The sequence below is a fragment of the Leucoraja erinacea genome, chromosome 13 (assembly GCF_028641065.1).
Source record: "Leucoraja erinacea ecotype New England chromosome 13, Leri_hhj_1, whole genome shotgun sequence".
In the NCBI taxonomy this organism is placed as follows: Eukaryota; Metazoa; Chordata; class Chondrichthyes; order Rajiformes; family Rajidae; genus Leucoraja; species Leucoraja erinaceus.
In genome coordinates this window covers 44,549,954-44,573,108 of record NC_073389.1, presented here as the reverse complement: position 1 = coordinate 44,573,108, position 23,155 = coordinate 44,549,954, and the positions used below count along the sequence as shown (strand labels likewise).

Genomic DNA, 23,155 nt, shown 5'->3' with positions numbered 1-23,155 from the left:
TTTGGTGAAAGAGATCGTGTGATACAGGATGGGTTGTATGGAGTACCATTGACTCTGACATCGGGGGGGGGGGGGAGAGTGCATGGAGAGATAAGTTTTTTTTTTGTTCCATCAAGCTATGTGATGATGTTTTATGTAAAATGTGATTATGTTGTGTCCTATTTGTGTGTAAAAGCTGCAGAAACGGCATTTCGTTTGGATCTAGGGGTCCCAATTAAATTGACTCTTCACTGAGTAGACTTTATCTATGAACCAGTGTAAACTAATGTTAGATGATACCTTAAAGGACTGTACAATCCACCCTATTCACTGTGTTATTTGCATTCAGTTGCACCAACAGCAGGTTTATTGGTTTGGATTTCAAAACTCAGTATTTAATTCGCCCCTTTGAGGTGGCAGTGACGACAATGGGAACTGAGTTTAAGAAATCTACAGCAAGAGTTGGGTAAATTGACAAAAAAAAGGGCAAATAAAATATCTGGAGAATAGGACAAGTTTGGAGGGATATGGATCAAGCGCAGGCAGGTGGGACCAGTGTAGCTGGGACATGTTGACTGGTGTGGGCAAGTTGGGCCGAAGGGCCTGTTTCTATACTGTATCACTCCATGACTCTTATATATCGGTGAGACCAAACATAGACTGGGCGATCGTTTCCTGACACCTTTGCTCAGTCCGCCTGGACCTACCTGATCTCCCGGTTGCTAAACACCCTAATTCCCCTTCCCATTCCCACACTGACCTTAATGTCCTGGTCCTCCTCCATTGTCAGATTAAGGCCAAACATAAATTGGAGGAACAGCACCTCATATTTCGCTTGGGCATCTTACAATCCCGCGGTATGATTTTGATTTATCTAACGTCAAGTAACCCTTGCATCCCCTCTCTATCCATCCCTCCCCCACCCAAGTCATACGAGCTTTAAAGTCATCTCGTTGAGTCTCAATGTCTGTAACTCATTTTCACCTAGCCAACAAGCTAACAATGGCCTGTTTCCTCTATCATCATTACCTTTTTGCAAATCTTTCATTCATTTGTTCTATATCTTTCTATATCTCTTGTTTCCCCTTCCCTCTGACCCACTGAGTTACTCCAGCTTTTTGTGTCTATCTGCAGTTTAAACCAGCATCTGCAGTTCCATCCTACACAAAAATGAAATATCATTTGGACTGTAATAGACCACTCAATATAGGAGCATTCTGTGAACAGTGCTGAAATAGCTCAGTATGTAGTTTAAAAAGTTCTGCGAGTTATATTATACTTTATACATAGGACCGATTATATTCTCCTGCTGGCCAGGGAAATGAATACAATGTAATATCCTGGGCATTCCAGGACAAGGGGTCACAGCTTAAGGATAAGGGGGAAATCCTTTAAAACCGAGATGAGAAGAACTTTTTTCACACAGAGAGAGGTGAATCTCTGGAACTCTCTGCCACAGAGGGTAGTTGAGGCCAGTTCATTGGCTATATTTAAGAGGGAGTTAGATGTGGCCCTGGTGGCTCAGGGGATCAGGGGGTATGGAGAGCCGACCAGCGACGGGATACTGACATTAACATTATCCTGACATATTGAATGGCTAGAGACAATTTTACATTGCCACCACCTAATTTCTAATTCTACCTACAAACCTTGCTCGTCAGAGATTTGATCAGTTTAGTTTAGTTTAGAGATACAGCGCAGAGATAGGCCCTTCGGCGCACTGGGTCCGTGCCGACCAGCGATCCCCGCACATTAACATTATCCTACACACACTAGAGACAATTTTATATTTGCACCAAGCCAATTAACCTACAAACCTTACGTCTTTGGAGTGTAGGAGGAAACCAGAGATCTCAGAGAAAACCCAGACAGTAACGGTCACGGTGAGAATGTACAAAGTCTGTGCAGACAGCACCCGTGGTCAGGATCGAAACTGGGTCTCTAGTGTTGTAAGGCAGTAGCTCTACCACTATACTACTGTGCTGCCCACTGGTATCAAGATGTTATCAAAAATATAGCCTACCAGCACCTCTATATTCTGAACTTTTAAGAGATTCGGTATGTCACAAAATTCTCAAACAAGCTCTAACAAGCTCTTCCAGCTTTCTCCTCCCCCCCCCTGCCCCCGCCTGCCCTTAATCAGTTAACCAACCCGAAATGTCACCTGTCCATGTTCTCTATGGATGCTGCTTGACCCACTGAGTTACTCCAGCACTTTGTTTTTTTTTTTTTGTAAACTGGCATCTGCAGTTCCTTGTTTCTAAAACTGCTAGAAATTTATATTTCTAGATGGTTAGAATCATGTGCTGTTTAGAAACAGGATACTTTCTACAGATGGTTGCATCTTAGGCTGATATGGCAATTCCAACCTACAGGAACGCAAGAGGCTGCAGATGCATCTACAGATACACCAGAGAAAGCATTTTATCAGGAGGCATCACAGCTTGGTTTGGGAACAGCTCCATCCAAGAGCCCAAGAAATCGCAGTGGATTGTGGACGCAGCCCAGACTATCACACAGCCCAGCCCATTGATTCCATTTATACCTCACGCTCCCAGCATAATCAAGGATGAGTTACACCCTGGCCACTCCCTCTTCTCCCCTCTCCCATCAGACAAAAGGTATAGAGGTGTGAAACACACACCATCAGGTTCAGAGCCAGTTTCTTCTCAGCTGTTATCAAGCAACTGAATCATCGTACCGCAACCAGAGAGCAGTGCTGAACTACTTTCTACATCTTTGATGACCCTCGGACTATCCTTGATTGGAATTTGCTGGCTTTACCTTGCACTAAACGTTATTCCCTTATTATGTATTTATACACTGTAAATGGATCGATTTTAATCATGTATTGTCTTTCTGCTGACTGGTCAGCACGCAACAAAAGCTTTTTCACTGTACCTCGGTGAGTTTGACAATAAACTAGACTGAAGTGGTGGATTCAAGCCGGTCCATTACGGGAATACCGCTACCCACCATCAAAACTATATACACAGGGTGTTGCCTCAAGAAGGCAGCATCCATGATCAATGATCCAAACCATCCGGGTCATGTCCACTTCTTGCTGTTGCCATCAGGCAGGAGGTACAGAAGTCTGAAGTTCCACACCACCAAGTTCAGGAATAGCTGCTATCCTACAACCATCAGGTCCTTGAATCAACCTGCAAAACCCTAATCCCACCTCAGTAACTGAACACCACAGACCACCTCCATCCGTTACAGTAACGTCCTGAAGGGAAGCTAAACTTGTCATTCTCCAATATTTAATTGACTCTGTGGTAACTCCAAAGCAATTGCTTCTCTATTGCCCTGTGAAAAATCCCAGCAAATCATTTAGTTGAATGTTGTGGGAGTGCAGTTGTTTGAAAATCACCATCACCATCACCATCACCTTCTCAAAGGCTTAGTTTAGTTTAGTTTAGAGATACTGCACGGAAACAGTATCCTTTGGCCCACCGAGTCCTCGCCGTCCAACGGTTGCCCCGTACACTAGCACTATCCTACACACAAAGCTAATTGATTTACATACCTGTACGCCTTTGGAATGTGGGAGGAAACCAGAGCACCGGGAGAAAACACATGTGATTATAGAGAGAATGTACAAACTCCATACAGACAGCGCCCGTAGTTAAAGTTGAACCGGGTCTCTGGCATTGTAAGGCAGCAAGTCTACCGTGCCGCCCTCAATTCGGTTTTCTCATTCAAGATATTGTCTCAACTCTTGTTGCATCCCTTGTATTTGGGGTTTGTCCACTCCCCCCGTGAACCATGTGGGTTTTCTGCGGGTGCTCCGGTTTCCTCCCACAATCCATGTTTGTAGGTTAATTGGCTTCGGTAAGTGGTAAAATTGTCCCTGGTGTGTGTAGGTTAGTGTACAGGGTGACCGCGGGTTGTCGTAGACTTGGTAGGCTGAAGTGTCTGTTTCTGCGTTGAGTCTCTAGTAAGTAAGGTTAAGACTAAAGTCTAATTAAGGAGGCTGCCATCTTGAATTGTGCCAGGCTTCACTAAGGACAATGACCTGTGATACTGGTTGAGAATCAAATGCAGATTTGGGTAGCAAAGAGATATTCCTTACTCTTCTTTCAAGCAGTGCCATGATCTCTTCCAACACCCACTAGTGGCAGTAGGGCCGGTAGACCTCAGGTTAGCATCACATCTGAAAGACAGCACGGGCAACAGTGCTGCACCTCCTCGCTACTGCTCTTCAGTCTAGGTTTTTTTTAAATACTAATCTCTCCGCATCAGGACTCGAACCGTCTGCTCGTTGATTCAGAATGATTGTGCTCCCCACTAAACCATTGCTGACTCCAAATCCTAGACAGAGGGTGCAAGACGGCAGATGCACAAGTCGGAATGAGTCACCCCCAGCACATGTTTAAAACTTTAAAGAGTGTGGTGTCCAGGCTCGTATAAAGTTGGCTCAAATTCACCCTGGGCTATCCACCTCCTCATGGAATAATACAAGTTTGCACTTCTGATTTAGCATATTACTATTGGAAAACCATATGGTGGGAGAGGGTTAACAAATTGCACACCATTCCATAAATGCAGAACAGACCTCGACTGTGTTTCTATTTGGTTAAGAGTCCATGCTTTACATTCAATTCTGGAATTAGAAAGCTAATATGAGCCAGTTTACATCAGTATCTGTAGTGTGCAACCACAACCCTTCTGCCGAGCCCCCTCAGGTCCCAGTGATGGCAAAAGACCCACACAGCGAGATCAGAACTTTTAAGTTGCCATCACAATGGTGACTTATGCATGTGCATACCCATGGCTGTGAGATAGACACAGAAAGCTGGAGTAATTCAGCTGGTCAGGCAGCATCTCTGGAAGAAAGGAATGGGTGACGTTTCAGACCGAGACCAGTCTTCAGGCATCTCAGTCTGAAGAAGGGTTTCGACCCGAAACGTCACCTATTCTTTTTCTCCAGAGATACTGCCTGACCCGTTTAGTTACTCCAGCATTTTGTGTCTATTTTCGGTGTAAACCAGCCTCGTCAAATTGTTCAATCTGATCACGCTGATCATTTTATATGCAATAACATTAATCCTTTAGCAAGGGAAATGAGGAATATAAATGTGGCCGTCTCACAATGTCAGGCAGTGTCCTGTGGGAGGTTCCCAGGAGAACATTCTATAGTTTCAGATTTTATTCTCAAAAAGTTTGGCGTATAGTTTATTGTCCCGGGTGCTGTGAAAAGGTTTTGTTGCATGCTAACCAGTCAGCGCAAAGACAATACATGATTACAATTAATCCACTCAAAAGCACAGCAAAATGAGTTAGATTTGATTCCCTCATCTGTCAGGAGTATTGTGGCAACTGTTCTGTGCATCTGTAAATTATTTCTCTTTCTAAACCACCTTTTCAATGTCTTTAGAAAACCTTTTAAAGCATAGAGTTTTTATCTTAAAACGAGTTAATTCACATGCACAATTTTGTAAAAAAAAGGTATACCGAGATTAGTTTTGATGCTTAGTTGAGTTTATTGTTGCATGCTGCCCAGTCAGCGGAAAGACAATGCGTGATTGCAATCGAGCTGTCCACAGTGTACAGATACTGGACAAAGGGAATAATGTTTAGTGCACGAGGAAACAAGTTGGCTGGTCTCTATCCGATGGGGTAAGGAGCAGCTTAACAGCCAGCGCTGACTGCCACAGCACCGTGTGATGCTCTGTCTGATGCAGTTTCACAATGAAATAATGTGAAGTGCTCCTTCAGTGAGCAACCCAAATGTACCGGTCCATCACGCTCTAAGATTACACGCCTTGATGAGACCCCCATTTCTACAGCACTGAGCGCACGTTGACGATGGGTTTGGTCCCTCATACTGTGTGCAGTCATAAAGCCTGCACCACTTGGGAGTTTTACAGCACTGGGCCTGCACTCATTGGAATTTAGAAGGTTGAGGAGTACCTCATGAAACTTACAGAATAATGAAAGGCATAGGTCGAGTGGATGTGGAAAGGATGTTTCCACTGGTGGGAGAGTCTAGCACTAGAGATCATAGCCTCAGAATTAAAGTGCGCTCATTTAGAATGGAGATGAGGAGGAACTTCTTAAGTCAGAGGGTAGTTAATTTGTGGTACTCATTGCCACAGAGGAGGCCAAGTCGGCGGATATTTTTAAGGCAGAGATAGACTCATCCTTGATTAGAACGGGTATCTAGGGTTATGGGGAGAAGGCAGAAAAATGGGATGAGGAGGCAGAGATCAGCCATGATTGAATGGCGGAGTAGACTCGATGGGCCGAATGGCCTAATTCTACTCCTATAACTTGTGAACAGTCCGCAGTCCGCACAAAGCTGTCACCTTTCCCCATTGTACATGGGGTATATGGCCAGCCAACTTGTTTGCTCTTGCACTAAACACCATACCCTTTACCCTGTGGACGGCTCGATTGTAATCATGTAAAGTATTTCCGCTGACTGGATAGCACGCAACAAAAAGCTTTTCTCTGTACCTCGCTACACCTGACAATAAACTAAGCTATACAGAACAGTTGCCACAACAGCTGAGAGGATAAAATGCAACTAAATGAGCACATTCATTCAATTAAGCATCAAAATGGGCTTAGGCAATTGATTACCAACATCCAGCTCCTAATTACAGTGGAAACTCAACATGTTATTATTGCGGTATAATCTTTCTCAATTAAATAATTTGAATATAAACAATGCAGCTGATAAACAGAGTTTACACTTGGCACGGATTTGTTATGCAACGCAGGTTCTTGGGCCATTGTTTATGGTCAAGTGTTGTCCTGCATTTGTCCTACAGGCCAGCCTAGAGTCAAATTTAATGGAGATCCACATGCGGGATCATGCTGTGCACCAAAGTTGACCGCAGTGTTTTTGCTTGTGGGGTAGATTTTAAATGGTTATTCTTTGGTTACAAACTGCTTTAGGATTTCCTGAGCTGGTGAACGGCTCTCTATGGATGCACATTTTTCCTGTCATTACAGAATTTCTGGTGAACATTCTGTGAACATAAGAGTTCTTTATATCACAGTTGGCCTGACGTGTGTGTGTGTGTGTGTGTGTGTAAACATATTTCCTGGAGGGTAACTGTTTATTATACCAATGTATTTAATGTTTCTTGAGTAAATATTGCAGAGATAGCAGTTTTGAGAAGAATTAATTTAATCCTATATTCCCCTTTCCAATTTCCTGTGCATGGGTGGTTTGCTATTTCGACATTTTTCTGATGCCAATCTTTAGACAAATACATTAATTCACTAAAAGAGAAGGCAGCAGCTTTTACTAATTTCGATCGTTTTTTGGTGCCGTTGAATTGCACACCCCCGTATGTACGACTACAAGTATGTACGACTTTAAACCAACACCTCCTTCAGCCTAAATCTCCCCCGCATCTGCTCACACCACAGACTGAAGTGATTCACATTATGAAAATCTCACTGTTAGCAGAGGTTTCTGCACAGATCCCCCACAAAAGTGCTTGGACATTTATTTGGTCGTATCGTGAAACGGGATGGATGCAAGACTGAGGCATCTATTAACACCCAGGGTGTAAGTCATGGCTGACAAGAAAACCTCTCAAAAGGATGATCTCAGTTGATTTAATTTATGCTCTTTTATAATCGATGGTGAAGTATTAAAGAAGGTTTAAGATAATCGAAGCCTTTGATCCAGGTATGTATCAGCCTCTGGACAAAACGTTGTATCCAGGCCTCTTCTTCCTTCTCAGATAATTTTATTGGCCTTTTTTTTATATAGTCAGAGGATGGAGAAAGGCTCTTCAGCCCAACTCGTCTATGCCAATCAAGCCCATTTGCCCAATTTGGCCCATTTGGCCAATATCTTTCCTATCCGTGTACCTGTCCAAGTGTCTGTTAAAATGCTGTTATCATATCTACCTCAACTACCTCGTCTGGCAGCTTGTTCAGTATATCCACTGCCCTCTCAGTGAAAATGTTGCCCCTCAAGTTCCTACTAAATCTTGCCAGTCTCCCTTTAGACCTATGTTATCCAGTTCTTGATTCCCCTACTCTGGGTATAAGACTCTGTGCATTTACCCTATCTATTCCTCTCGTGATATTCAAAGAAAGATAGGGCTTCCGTTTTGCAGTCCTGCTCAATATTTATTCTCACCTCAAAGTTAATAAAACCGATCCTCTGACCTATTTGGTTTACTGTCGTCCCACCTCATTGATTACAAATTGGCTCCTGTATTACACGACATTTGAAGCCCTTTCGAAAAACTTCACTGGCTAGAAAGAGCTCCTGAAGTTCTGAAAGAAACACTAGAAATTCAAACATTTATTGGGAAGCTGGAAGTTCAGAAAATAAAAAGTTTACTGGGCATTGAGAATGTTTTGCTGGAACATGGTGCAGCATTGAGTGAAATATTACCTGAACAATTAGGTATTTACTGAAGAGGATTAGTGTTTAAACCCGCTGTAAATTGAAACATCCACCCTCATGGGGCGCAATGTTACATCGGAAGGTGTGACTTCAGCAGTTTCCTTGTCAGAGAGCATAAGTGGTAGCCTGGTGCGGCATGATAGAAAAGTCCCATATCTTTTGTGGTGTACCACACTCAATACATGCGTCAGCTTTCTTCCAGTGTTTTCTCAGAATAGAACAATTGCCTTTTTTTTTGCTCTCCTTTCTCATTTCTAACACCGTATCGCGCTGCAAGAATTATGGATTTCCTTCTGCGCAGCCTGATAAAGTGAAATATACGGGACGAGAAGGACTTGTTATTTCCCCCACCGCCGACAACTCGGGGCAATAAATTTCAGCAGTGTTTTTGCAACAAAAGAAAAATAGAAAGGGATGAGAGAGGCACCCGAGGTGTTGCCAACGGCGGGTCCGAGCATAGAACCGGGTGGAAACTGCAACAGAAACAAACTGCCCACTGACGGGATTATTTATCTAACTAGCATGAGTCTGTAAGTTTTCTTTTTTCTTTTTCTGCCTCGTATCTCGAAGCTAACCAGAGCCTTGTGCTCGTGCGAGGGAAATGGGGAAGCTAAACCAAAAAGACACGATTATCACAAATACCAGTGGATTAAATATGCTAGTTTCCTTCTCCACGCTAAACGCGTTCACAAAATGACCATCTCTGAATGCCAACGCAACTTGTTTACGGTAATTATTATTTTTTCTTGATTTGTCCATTGATTTAGAAGGCCAATCAATGCTAAACTAGCCCACTTCACATTTTTCCCTTTTGCTTTTGTTTTTGCTTAACCCCAGTTTGCTGGGTTAAAAATGGCGCCTTACTGTAACTAATGCCCCTAACTTCCGAGCATTTGAGCAAACCGTGCCTCAGCTGCCTGCATTCTGCTGGGGCAAAGCAGCATTATTTATGCAAAGGTCTTTATTACCTTATCAAACTTACAAAAATTTCCTCTATAACTTTTCCTGTCGATAGAGTCGGAAACAAAACAAGAATAAAAATGTCAACCTGAATCCAGGAAGGTCCCTCTCGTTATTTGAAGAATATTGTTTCCTCTGGCTGTTAACAGCACTGAGGAAGCAGTTGTTCAGGGAACCCAACGAGTTTCTAGTAAGTTTGAACAGGGACTGTGGCCATTCGACTGAGCTGAATGATGCTGCAGGAATGCATAAATCATCACACCAGCATGACTCGATGATACAAAATTTCTCCCTTTCCATACAAACTCTACTGAAAGCAGCGAGAAGTTAAAAAGGCTTTAGTAACAGTTTAGAAAGAGAAGCATGTGTACTCACTTCAGGGGATAGTTCATGCATCATTCACTCTGCGCTGCTAAATAATAATTTTTTTTGGGTGAATAAAAACAGCCAACTGCTCATGTTCATGACTCAAAGTGACATAAGCTTCTAAACGTATATCTTGTCCTTCTGTTTCCGTACCGACACAAGTGACTAATTCAGTTGTTTTCAAAACTACTTAACCAAAGACTAGTCTCTCTTTAGTCAGCCTTAAAGAGTGCACATTCGCCTCACACAAACCATTCGACAAGCCTTCACATCATGTTGTGCAAAACGTTGCTCAAGGCAGACAATTTTATTACTTCAGCAATACATTTATAAACTGGAGAAAATTGGGACCCACGAATCAGTACTTATTATTTAAAAAAATTGCAAGCATCAGCTATGTAACTTGTCATCATGCAGCCACAAAATAACAGCATCTTTCTTGCATTATGTTTCTGGAGGACTTTCTCAACGCTCACTGCGAACGGAATCATTTTTAAGCAAGGGTGGCTTACCTCTCATGAAGCACTGTTGATATGAAGGAAATGACTCAAATATGCTGTTCGAAGCCATCGAAGCTGTCCCAACGGGTAGCGCAGATCTCCCACCTTTTCAAAGCAAAACCAAAAAAGTTTTAAGCGTCGCGCTCTCCACTCTACCGTTCATCTCTGGCAATTTCCTTTTACCTTATCACACAACACTTCTGCAGCGCTGCAAACAGCACGATAAGGTACTTTTTGAGGTCTGAAATGTAAAAATAGTGGATTGGTTGTGGTTAGATGATGCTTACCACTGTATGAAATGCTTGGTACTCTGTGGTTTAAATCAGAATGCGTCGCTGTGTACTGACCAACGTCCCGGACCCACTGTTGTGTGACTGGTCTGCACCCAACTTGTGGTTCTGTGGTTGTTTATGAGGCCCAAAGAGTTTCACACGACCTAAATTACAAATTTAACTGTTCCCCTTTGATTATTCAACCTAATTGGTTGGTCCCTGATCATGTGTCTCGTGTGATGTTGCCTTCTGTTCTTATTGTACAAGGCCCTTCCCTTCCCACCTGCCCTCCCCCTAACTTAATCAGGAAATAGCAGAGGCTGGAGTTTGCTGAAACTGACTCATAGCCTCTTTTTTGCTTATTATGCAAATAGAGTGTTATGATTTTGTACAACAGAGCCTGTGTTACTTTAAGAGCAAAGGCGCTGTTTTAATCTGTCATCGAAATTTCCCTGAAACTTTCATTTTCCTCATGCACCCACTGAAAGGTAAACAGATAGCTGAAATATTGAGATTCCATTTTATTTTCCTGCCATAAATATGGGAAAGATATTTCTTCACGCAGCATGAAATATATAGTATAACTTTTTTTCCCCCAGTCCCACTGAGGATAAATTGCACACTTTCCAGTTAAGAAATTTTAGTACACAATTCTTTTATCCCTCAATCATATTTATCATATCTATTTAACTGCACCAGTTATTGGATGCATTACGTTTTAGACACTCAATTATGAAGTAAGGTCAGATATAATTGATTCTAATTATTGAAACAGATGCCTGTCCATTTTCAGATTCTCTTTAAATTAAGACCTAATAAATGTGAAGTGTAGGTCATAGATGACATCCAGATTCTGCCCGACTCTTACTTGAAGAGTGACCATTACATGGGGACAACCGTGATCATTAGCATTGCCTCTCCGCAGTTGAACCATCAGCCCACTACTTAACCCCCACGAAGAATTGGCAACTTAGCAGAAATGTATTGACACTAATGGAGTTAGCGAACCCGGGAAACAAAAACTTCAAAACCTTTAACCGAGAGTCTATGCGTATCATGATTAATTGATGTATTAATTAATCCGTAAGTGATTTAAGAATAGATGTAAATAAAAAGACTTAAGTTAAATTAAGGGATTTAGAAAGGTAACGAGAGCTCACAGACTCACCTTGGGTTAGAGTACCAGCAGTTACTGTTGCAGCACTTTTTCACAGAGTCCTAATCCAAGCAGTTATTTATAAAAAATAAATGTATTTTGTGCTTTTATATTCTAATTGCAGTCCACGGATTTGAAAGGCAAGCCAATATTCTGTGTTGGTAAAAGGCACATTATTCTTATTACGAACTTACGCCGCCTTTTTTTTCAATCGGACAATGCAAATGTTTGGGACTCCTAATTGTTAGGTTGGAGTAGGACTGGTTGTAGAACAGCTGGCTCCCTGCAAGTATCCTGTGAACAAAGTTTTGAATTTCCTTCGCAGTTAACCACATCACTATTTAACCCATCCATCTGCTGCAAACTTTTCTTTTTGTTCCTACGCAAACATGTAATCTCCCCAAAAATAAAAGAGGAATCGCTTAAATCTGTAACCGGCTGCATCTTTCAACAAAGCGCTTGTAGACCGTTAGTGTGATGGCTTGGGTGCATGTCCATAAATAAGATCAGCATGTCTGAGAGATGTCCTCCATGAATTCGTCCTTGTACTCCCAGCCTATTATACACTGCAAAGCCTGCTGCTCATTTCCATGCATTTGGTGCCACAGAATTTGGATTCATTTGATGTTGCATTAGAAGAAATGAAAGCAAAGGGGGCGGAAAGTAAAAAGGACGCTTGTCTCTCCTTTCTTCTTGAGTCATGTTGCGACATAGCCATTGGCAAGGCTGAGGCAGTCAAAGAATAAGAATCCACCCCCCCCCCCCCACCCCCCCCTCATCCCCAAAGAATATTGCAGTTAATTGATCCCAGCCTACCACATGGCTCCATTCCATGAGAGGATGCTTCATCGGAGGTCTGTTAGCTCCTCGACATCAATGGATGAGAGAGGATGTTAAAAATCCATGTGGAAGCTTTGCAGAGAAGCCAGAAAGAAGCAGCAGGCTTCTGGGAGTTTAAATCTCAGTCAACGACAATCAATTTTTTAATGGAACAATTCCCCTTACTTCAGTCCTGGGTCCTTTCACCCTACAGTGCTTTTTCAAAATATTCTACAAAGAAAAGGAAGACCCCCATCCTTAAATGGGACATATGAAAGTAAATCGTACATGACATTTTTCTGATCTCTGTTCTCCTAAATACAGGAAGGGGGAAATCATGTGTAGGAAGGAACTGCAGATGCAGGTTTGCATCGAAGATAGACACAGAATGCTGGAGTAACTTAGCGGGCCAGGCAGCATCTCTGGAGGAAAGGAACGGGTGACCCGAGTCTCGACACAAAATGTCATCCATTCATCTCTCCAGAGATGCTGCCTGTCCCGCTGAGTTACTCCAGCATTTTGTGTCTATCTGAGGATGGGGGAATCAGTTTGATATTGGGCATTGCTGCTGAGAGGGCCTGTAACTAGATGGGTTCCAATGAGAGGAAGAGTGGCTTATGCTCACTATCCATCCTAGTCACCAATGTTCACTCACAAACATGGAAGGAGCATATAGGATGGAATATTCTGAAGCCACATGAACGATAACACTGGCACTTTCTGGCTCTGCAGTTACTTTGCTTCAACCCAACGGCGGCAGTGACCCCCCCCCCCCCCCCCCCCCCCCCCCCCCCCCACTGTTAAAGGTGGTGCTGATTAAATGAGATTTAAAATGACAAACCATCTGCCTAGCGGGTTGGGATAATAATGCTGATGGTACTACTTGATGAAGAGAAGGGGACTTTCTCTGGTATTCCAACCAATATGCTTCCCTCTACCAAATTTAAAATAGTTCAGCATAAATTGACAGCAGGTACTATCGCAATGTTTAAAAAGCATTTAGACAGGTACATGGATGGGACAGGTTTACAGAACTATGGGCCAAATGCAGGCAGATGGGATTACATGTTGGTCGATGTGGGCAAGTCGGGCCAAAGGACCAGCTTCCATGCTGTATGACCCTATGACTCTAACCAGATTCTATGATCATGCACTTAAATGCACAAGTTGATCATCTGGTTTGTTGTGTTGTAATGATGGCAATACCAACAGTTCCTTCATTGGCTGCATACTGCTTTGAATTGCACCTTGAGGGTGTAAAATGATTTGCATTATTGGATGTGATTGTCTGTGCAATGAAACAAATCAAGAATATGCATCAATATGAAGGAAGAATACCATTCAAAATTGAGTCAGTTAATTTTGAAGAATTAGCCCATTAATGTTGCATGAACGAGCCACTGGTTAACCCCAAGGGTGGCACAGTGGCACAGCTGGTATTGCTGGCTCATAATGCCACAGACCCAGGTTTGATCCGTATCTCAGGTGCTGTCCGTGTGGAGTTTGCATGTTCTCCCTGTGACTGTATGGGAATCCTCTGGGTGCTCCGGTTTCTTCCCACATTCCAAATATCCGTGGGCTTATAGGTAAAATCGACATCTGTAATTTGCCCCTATTGTGTAGGGAGAAGATGAGAAAGTGGGATAACATAGAATTACTAGGAAAGGGTTGGCGTGCACTTGGTGTGTTCGAGGTGTGTATTTCAACGCTGTATCTCTAAACCTAACATATTTCTACTATCATGTGAATTCAATTAATAGGAACTTTGACTAATGCTTTGTAATATCTAATTAATAATAACTGAAGTGGACAGCTTTTTTAAAATGTTCGTATGTAGCATTTTAGTTTGCTGTGGAAACTAGCAGTCGTAGAGTGTATCTGTAAGGTGACTCCATAGTCAGTATTTTAAGATTGTAAACGTATAATCTGAAATAAAGAATTAAGATTCTCGTTTCCTGCGGATGGATGAAACTAGAAGAGAATTCAGCTTTCTGTCTATTTAACTGCACCGATTATTGGATTTGTTACAGTTTAGTCACTCAAGAGCAATGATCGAACTGACTTGGCTTCTGGCACCCACACCGTCTGATATGTCACAGCAGACAAACTTCTTGAGTTGAGGGTTATTTGTCTTGAAGTTGGGATAGTGAAGTTGAAACGGTGGTGGTCATTGTTCTCTGTGTAGTGTCCATAAAATGCTAACTGACTGAGTGAACATTCAGTTCAGTTCATTTTAGTTCAGTTTGGTTTACGGTCACACGTACCAAGGTGCAGTGAAAAGTTTTTTTTAAAGCAGTAAATCTTGGCATTGTAATTGTTTTGTTTTGTTTAGTTTAGTTTAGTTTGTTTAGTTTAGTTTAGTTTAGTTTAGTTTAATTTAGTGACACAGTGTTGAGACAGGCCCTTCGACCCGTCAAGTCCGCGTCAACCAATGATCACCTGTACAGTAGTTCAATCCTACACTCGAGGGCCAATTTAAAGAAGCCAATTAAAACCTACATGTCTTTAAAATGTGGGAGGAAACCGGGGCACTCATGGGGTTACAGGGGGAGGAGAGAAATAGATGTAAATCCAGGAGGGGTACAGGGGGGAGGGGGGGGGGAGTGGGGGGGGGGGGGGGGGGGGGGAAAGAGGGGATGTGGGAGAGAAAGGGGAGGGGGAGGCAAGGTTTTTAGAGGTTACCTACAGCCCGGAGAGCAAAAAGCTGCAGATGCTGGATGCCTGAAATAAAAACAGAGTTATGCTGGAAATATTCAGCAGTTCAGAATGCATTGAATTTACACTTCAGATCAATTACCCTTCACCAGTTAAAATAGTTCATTGGTGAATCGCGGTCAGATTTACCATCATCTCCCATCTCCACACACACAGGTTAAAAATGGAATCAATTGTGCCTGAAGGAAGGGCCAAAGATGCCATGAAGACAAAGAAGACAATGATTAACCTTGTGCTGGTGCTGGTGTCAACAGGGAGGATCAAGCTTTGTCCAGGCAGCCTACAGTGAGGCTAATATAGATAGCCTGTAAAGCCGCAGTAAGTAAGAATTTCATTGTAAGCACACAGGGGACTGCAGATACTGGTTTACAAAGAAAGACGCAAAGTGCTGGAGTAACTCAGCGGGACAGGCAGCATCTCTGGAGAGAAGCAATGGGTGACATTTCGGGTCAAGACCCTTCTTCAACATTGCGATAGTACCTGCCTCAACTAAATAGAAACTACATAGAAACATAGAAATTAGGTGCAGGAGTAGGCCATTCGGCCCTTCAACCCTGCACCGCCATTCAATATGATCATGGCTGATCATCCAACTCAGTATCCCGTACCTGCCTTCTCTCCATACCCTCTGATCCCCTTAACCACAAGGGCCACATCTAACTCCCTCTTAAATATAGCCAATGAACTGGCCTCGACTACCCTCTGTGGCAGAGAGTTCCAGAGATTCACCACCACCACTGAACTACCTCCTCCAACAGCTCATTCCATATCCTCACCACCCTTTGTGTAAAAATGTTACCCCTCAGGTACCTATTAAATCTTTCCCCCTCACCTTAAACCTATGTCATCTGGATTTTGATTTCCCTACTCTGGGCAAGAGACAGTGAAGAGAGGGGGGGATAGGGGGTGGGTGTTTGTTGGTTACATACCTAAATTTGGACAATTCAGTGTTCACACCATTGGGTTTGTGAGCGACACAAGCAGACATTTATTCCATTTACCTTATTCCATTGACTGGACATTTGAGAATCAAACACTCTTGATTCTTGTACTAAACAGGCGTACCTGGATTTCATGAATAGTCACCAAGTGTTCAATTGCCTTGAATTTGCAAGTAAGGATATCATTGCCCTATCTGGGATATATGACAGTAAAACACTTTTGCCCCTATAGCTAAACTGGACGCCGCGGAACTTTTAATTGCATCGTGAAATAGGACATGATTGCAATTTTTAAAAAATCTGAAAAGGTTACTGACGAGGCAGATTCACCACGGAGCAAGACGCGTATAGGAAGAAACTGCAGATGCTGGTTTACACCGAAGATAGACACAAAATGCTGGGGTAACTCAGCGGGACAGGCGGCATCACTGGTGAGAAGGATCGGGCGACGTTTCGGGTCGAGACCCGTTCCTTCTCCCCATTGAGTTCCTCCAGCGTTTTGTGTCTATCCACGGAGCAAGAGCTGCCGGCGGATCAAGGAGTTTTTCTGCGGCAAGACGCAGACAAGGTCCTGCCGTTAAGGATAATATCTGCGGAGTGGCACAAGTTGAACCCTCACACGATTGAACCCAAGCGGCGGGTTCAGGTCCAGCAAACCAAACGGGGCTTGGAGAAAACTTAAATGTCCGTGAAACATCTTCAAATGCTAAATGCTGCTTTAATGTCTGGAGCTAAAATTGGCCTGTTGTGCTTGATTCGGTTTTATTTCAACATTAATGGAACAAAACAGAATACATTTCCAAGAGACCCGCTTGAATGTGGTGTCCATGTGTGCCTGGATTGAAAAGGAATGTCATTTCAGCGTTAATTCTTGATATTTCAGATCGTGGCGAACTTGGGGGGAAGCAAAGACTACTCGCTGCGGGGCACCGCTTAGATTGAATGTTGTTGTGGGCTGAGGGTATCTAGGCTGGGTACATGAGCGTAGGGCGTCTCGCTGTTCCTGTTCTCAGCGACGGGCGAGGTCACTGAGGGACAGTCAATGTGATTTCAGCACATGGTCCCGATCTCATCCCATGCCCGGGATAACCCCCCCGCGGGACATTCTCATCTCACTCTGTACACTCCCTCCTCTGCCAACTCTGGTGAACTGTAAAAATAAGACACAAGGAACTGCAGATGCTGGTTTATACCAAAAAAAAGACACAATGCCGGAGTAACTGTAAATGGGAGATACAAGATCTGTAGATGTGTTCAAGAAGGAACTGCAGATGCTGGAAGATCGGAGGTACACAACAATGCTGGAGAAACTCAGCGGGTGCAGCAGCATCTATGGAGCGAAGGAAATAGGCGACGTTTCGGGCCGAAACCCTTCTTCAGACTGATGGGGGGGGGGGGGGGGGGGGGGGGGGGGGGAGAAGGAAGGAAAAAGGGAGGAGGAGGAGCATCTGTAGATGCTGCTTTACACACAAAAATAGTCACAGAGTGCTGGAGTAGGTTTAAAATGAGATGCAAGCAACTGCAGATGCTGGTTTATACAAATAAGACAGAGTGCTGGAGTAACTTTAAAAAGGAGATACAGGAACTGCAGATGCTGGTTTATACAAATAAAAGGCAGGTCTGGAGGAATTATAAACATGAGATACAAGGAGCCGCAGATGCTGGTTTACACAAAAAAAATACATAGAGTGCTGGAGTAACTCAACAGAGCAGGCAACAGGTAGACAAAAATGATGGAGAAACTCAGCGGGTGAGGCAGCATCTATGGTGCGAAGGAAATAGGCAACGTTTTGGGTCGAAACCCTTCTTCATCAACAGGCAGCATCTCTGGAGAACAAGGATAGACGACTTTCGGGCCGGGGCCCACTGAGTTACTCCAGCACTTTGTGTCTTTCTTGTTTGGATGAACTACGCTGCATCTGAAGGCTGAGTAGATTTTATAAAGGTGGTTTTGTAAGTGGCTGGAGACAGCAAGTAGTTGGTGCGTTGTCACATGGCACATACATCTGGAGACTGCAGCCACCCTATACTAGAGATAGACACAAAATGCAGGAGTAACTCAGCGGGTCAGACAGCATCTCTGGGTGAAAATGGATAGGTGAAGTTTTGTGTCTGGACCCATCCTCAGACCACCCAGTACATATTGTACGTTTTACGATGTGCTTTGTGCACTTTGTGAGATGGGGAACGGGTAATTTCCCTCAGAGTGTAAGACTGCCTTTTACTCCCTGTCTGCCACCACTGCCAGTGTGAGATAGTCACAGAGTCATACAACGGGGATACAAGCCCTTCAGCCCAACTCGTCCATGCTGACCGAGATGCCCCATTTGCCCATGTTTGGCCCAGATCCCTCCAAACCTAATGTCTTTGAAATGTTGTTTTTATTGTACCTGCCTCAGCTCACAGAGATGAGGGGATTTCCCCACAATTTATTGGATAACCGTGATGAAATTTCCACATTAGTGTGGTGGTCCTCCTGTAAGGGCTGATGCAGACATTGCCAGCGGTGGAGACCTCATGCTAGAGGTTTAGTGGTCATCCGTTTACAAAACTCAGGGTAAAAATAGAGAGTTGCCGAATAGTGAAAGGCCTGGATAGAGTGGATGTGGAAAGGATGATTCCACTGATGGGAGTGTCTCAGACCAAAGGCCATAGCCTCAGAATAAATGGATGTACCTTTAGAAAGGAGATGAGGAGGAATTTCTTTAGTCAGAGGGTGGTGAATCTGTGGAATGCATTACCACAGAAGGCTGTGGAGGCCAATGGATATTTTTAAGTTGGAAATTGATAGGTTCTTGATTAATAAGAGTTTCAAGGGTTATTTGGGGAAGGCAGGAGAATTGAATTGAGAGGGAAAGATAGATCGGCCATGATTGAATGGCAGAGTAGACTTGATGGGCCAAGTGGCCTAATTCTGCTCCTACCACTTTTGAACTTATGAAATGATAAAAAGACGTACGGCGTTGAGGCAGAATTTTTTAACGGCGTCGTGGTGGTTGCGGGCCGGCAGACCGTTGCCACGCAGAATTTTTGAACAAGGTCAGTTTTTTGGAGCCCCGCGCGATGTCGGGACCAGCTCCATACGGCTCCGGCGATCGAAGTGAGACCGGCCCTGTGAGGCCTGTACGGCTCAAGCGACCACGTTAGGTTGCACTTGCCGCATGGAGTCGCATGCTCGTGGGACAGGCCATTTAGGTCGCGCTTGCCGCATGGAGTCGCATGCTCGTGGGACAGGCCCTTACTACTTTAATCATCAATTGCAGCCCAATCACGGATTGCAATCAAAGCCCCGGGTCACGCCCTCTTCCCCCCTCTCTCATCAGGCAAGAGGTGCAGAAGTTTGAAAACACATACCTCCAGATTCAGGGATAGTTTCTTCTCGGCTGTTATCAGGTAACTGAACTGTTCCCTCGCCAGCTAAAGAGCAGTCCCGACCTCCCATCTAGCCCATTGATAACTTTCAAACTATCTTTAATCTGACTTTATTTTGCACTAAACATTACACCCTTTACCCTGTGTCTGTACAATGTAGACAGCTTAAGGGTAATCATGTATATTCTTTTCACTGACTGGATAGCACACACCAAAAAGCTTTTCACTGTACCTCAATACATGTGACTATAATAAACTAAACTAAAACACCCCATTGATTACCAGCCTTTCCATCCATTTTATCAACTGCACCCCACTGATCATGAACCTGACTCCTGACTGCTTCTTCACCAACAAACTTACTCTAGGACTATTAAAATTACTCTGTTGACCACCAACTTCCATTGTCCTTATTATCAACTGCTGCCCATTGACTACTAACTTTATATTCTTGGTAAGCGGTCCCATCCCTCAATGATCCTGGAACTAACCACCATTCCATGCCACCATCGGTTGCAAAGGCCCTTCAGATACATGGCGTCTGCCTCAACCTCCTCCACCCCTTCCACCTCATTAAAAAGTTCAAGTTCAAGTTACATTTATTGTCACATGCATCAATTGGTACAGTGAGATTTGAGTTGCCATACAAATAAAAAGAACACAATACACGACAGAATTTAACACAACATCCCCACACAGCGGAATCAACGTTCCCACTATGAGGGAAGGCAATAAAGTTCAGTCATCTTTGTTAGAATTTAGAAGATTGAGGGCGGATCTTATAGAAACTTTCAAAATTCTTAAGGGGTTGGACAGACTAGATGCAGGAAGATTGTTCCCGATGTTGGGGAAGTCCAGAACAAGGGGTCACAGTTTAAGGATAAGGGGGAAATTTTTTAGGACCGAGATGAGGAAAACATTTTTTACACAGAGAGTGGTGAATCTCTGGAATTCTCTGCCACGGAAGGTAGTTGAGGCCAGTTCATTGGCTATATTTAAGGGGGAGTTAGATGTGGCCAATGTGGCTAAAGGGATCAGGGGGTATGGAGAGAAGGCAGGTACAGGATACTGAGTTGGATGATCAGCCATGATCATATTGAATGGCGGTGCAGGCTCGAAGGGCCGAATGGCCTACTCCTGCACCTATTTTCTATGTTCTATGTTTCTATGTTTGTTCACCCGTGGTTGAGGCCTTTGAGTTCTTCTCTTTGAGTTCATCCTCCAGTCCAGCTCCAGTCCCCGACTCACCTGATTTTGTAGATTCGGCAGTGGACTTTCAACGTTGGAGATTGGTTCAGAAATTAAATGTACTTAGTGCCTCGGTTTCAATCAAAAAAGGGCCACAAACCAAACATTCTTTCACCAGCTGTGAACCAAGTTCTAAGCAAATGAACTAGCCGTGGGGTCTTTTGCACCCACTTGGGAGAACAAATTTGGCTTTAGTTTCACACTTCTTCCAGTACAAAGCTTTCTTGGCAATGTTGAATGGGGTTACTGGTATGTGGAAAGGGTAGCCGAAGTTTCCCATTTACTCTCAAGAAGACAAACCTGAGTGGAAAGCAACATGATGAGGTTGTACATGGGTTGCGATGAGAACAAAACATCTCAATGAAATGGGAAGAATTTTTAACAAATGGCAAATGAAGGCTGAGATGAAACTGAAACTCCAAGTGGGATTAGAAAGAAATCTTCACCCAAACATCTTGATTTGGTATCTTTTACCAAGTGAAGCATCGCATGCCATGGGCTTGGTTTTTCTTCACTAATGTTGCTTTTTTCCCAGCACCTCAATCACTCTGCTCCTTTTCCCTCTTCCGTATGCTCACCTCCCATTTCTCTCTTCTATCTCCCTTCCCCCTCGTTCCTCTCCCCCTTGACCTCTTCCACCCCTATCCCTCCCTCTGGGTTCATGTAAGGTCATCAGGTCATAAGTGTAGGAGCAGAATTTGGCCATTCGGCCCATCAAATCTACTCCACCATTCAATCATGGCTAATCTATCTCTGTCCTAACACCATTCTGCCTTCTCCCCATAACCCGTACTAATCAATAATCTATCTATTTCTGCCTTAAAAATATCAATTGACAGCCTCTACAGCCTTCTGTGGCAAAGAATTCTATACATTCACCACCCTCTTACAGAAGAAATTCCTCATCTCCTCCCTAAAGGAACATCTTTTAATTCGGAGGCTATAATGTCTAATCCTAGACTCTCCCATTAGTGGAAACATCCTCTCCACATCCACTTATCTAAGCTTCACACTCCACTCATCCTCTCCTTTAATTACCTGACACCCTTTTGTCTCCTTTTCACCTCTGGACTTCCTCCACTCATCGGCCTATCACCCCACCCCCTCCTCACCTGTATCCACCAGTAACTTACCAGGATTTGCCCCATCTCCACCACTCTCTCTTCCAGCTTTCTAACCCCTACTCCATTCGTCTGAAGAAGGGTCCAGACCCGAAACGTCGCCTGTCCATTTCTTTCCACAGATGCTGCCCGACCCGCTGAGTTCCCCCGGCACTTTGAGTTTTGCTGAAGACTTTAGCGCCTCCTGTTCTGTCACCTGTTCCCTGATCTTGCTTTTTCATTCCCAGATCATCCATTCGGAGGGATCACCTTCAAAAGAAAAAAAAAGAAAGCTGCGCCAATCTCGACTATAAACAGAAGAACAGAGATAAAGATGGGTGTAAATGTTGGACTGTAGAACTTGCATCAAAACGGGAACAAATGATCAAACTCCAGCCACCTCTCATCATGTCTAGTTTTGCTGGATTGTGCTTTCTTTCAACACGATCAAGAAAGTGAAAAGAAGGACACCACTAAAGTATTTTTTATTTCTCATCTTTTCTCTTATCACCTTTTCTCTTATATGGGTGGCATGGTGGTGCAGCGGTAGCAGTGCCAGGGACCCAGGTTTGATCCTGACTGCGGGCGCTGTTTATATGGAGTTTGTACATTCTCCTCGTGACCTGCGTGGGGTTCCTCCGGTAACTCTGGGTCACCTCCCACACTTCAAAGACGTACAGATTTGTAGGTTAATTGGCTTGGTAAAAATTGCAAATTGCAGTATTGATGTGAGGGGATCGCTGGTCGGCGCGGACTCGGTGGGCCAAAGGACCCGTTTCCACGCTGTATCTCTAAACGATACTAAAATAAACTAAACCATTACTCGTATGTTTGATAGGGAGTGATGTGTTTCAGTCATTCTTTCCTCTGACTGTTCTTTCATCAGATGTTGATAAGTAAAAGAGAGTGCTGAGTGAACATTTTTTATGAAGGTTTTTTAAAATATCTTTCTCTTTCTCAGACTGATATCCAACTCCCGGACCTGGGGCTTGCCTTCTTTCCCCGTTTAATTATTTTTTTTTAGCAAGCTTCTAAGTTTACAGACTAACTTTGAAACCATTGTGTCGGGCTCATAATTAAGCCATGAGTCAATAGGCCACAGGCATAACCACTGGTGCCAGACATGTTCAGCCGAGCTGCCTTACCACCTGTTAACATTAGTTTCTTGTGTGGGTGGAAAGACAGTGAGGTGCAGTAAGATTCACTGGAATGACATAAACACGTCCCAAGGAGGCCTGAAACACACTGGAGAGAATTGTGCATTATGACTTTGTGCCGCTGATGTGTAAGGACTAGACAGTTTATCATTGGCAACTTACCAGTGCTGATCAAATTAAGATTTGC

The 23,155-nt window shown here is 43.7% G+C and overlaps 1 protein-coding gene and 1 long non-coding RNA gene across 4 annotated transcripts in view; one reads left to right on the top strand and one right to left on the bottom strand.

Annotated features, from left to right (window-relative positions):
• runx1 (RUNX family transcription factor 1) overlaps positions 1-10,668 on the bottom strand; it is a 171,516-nt gene extending 160,848 nt beyond the window's left edge. Inside the window, exons 1-2 of one of the 3 annotated variants that reach the window (XM_055645101.1) lie at positions 10,476-10,668; positions 10,201-10,293 (exon numbers count right to left, since the gene is read on the bottom strand). In XM_055645101.1, the coding sequence (XP_055501076.1) occupies positions 10,201-10,258 (58 nt within the window). In that variant the 5' untranslated portion in view covers positions 10,259-10,293; positions 10,476-10,668. The remainder of the gene's footprint in view (positions 1-10,200; positions 10,294-10,475) is intronic. The other 2 variants (XM_055645102.1, XM_055645103.1) reach the window with 2 other exon arrangements.
• Positions 10,669-15,327: 4,659 nt separating this feature from the next.
• On the top strand, positions 15,328-22,639 carry LOC129702977 (uncharacterized). The gene is made up of 2 exons (XR_008724484.1): positions 15,328-15,468; positions 22,060-22,639. It is a non-coding gene; the product is annotated as an uncharacterized LOC129702977 (long non-coding RNA).
• Positions 22,640-23,155: the final 516 nt, after the last annotated feature.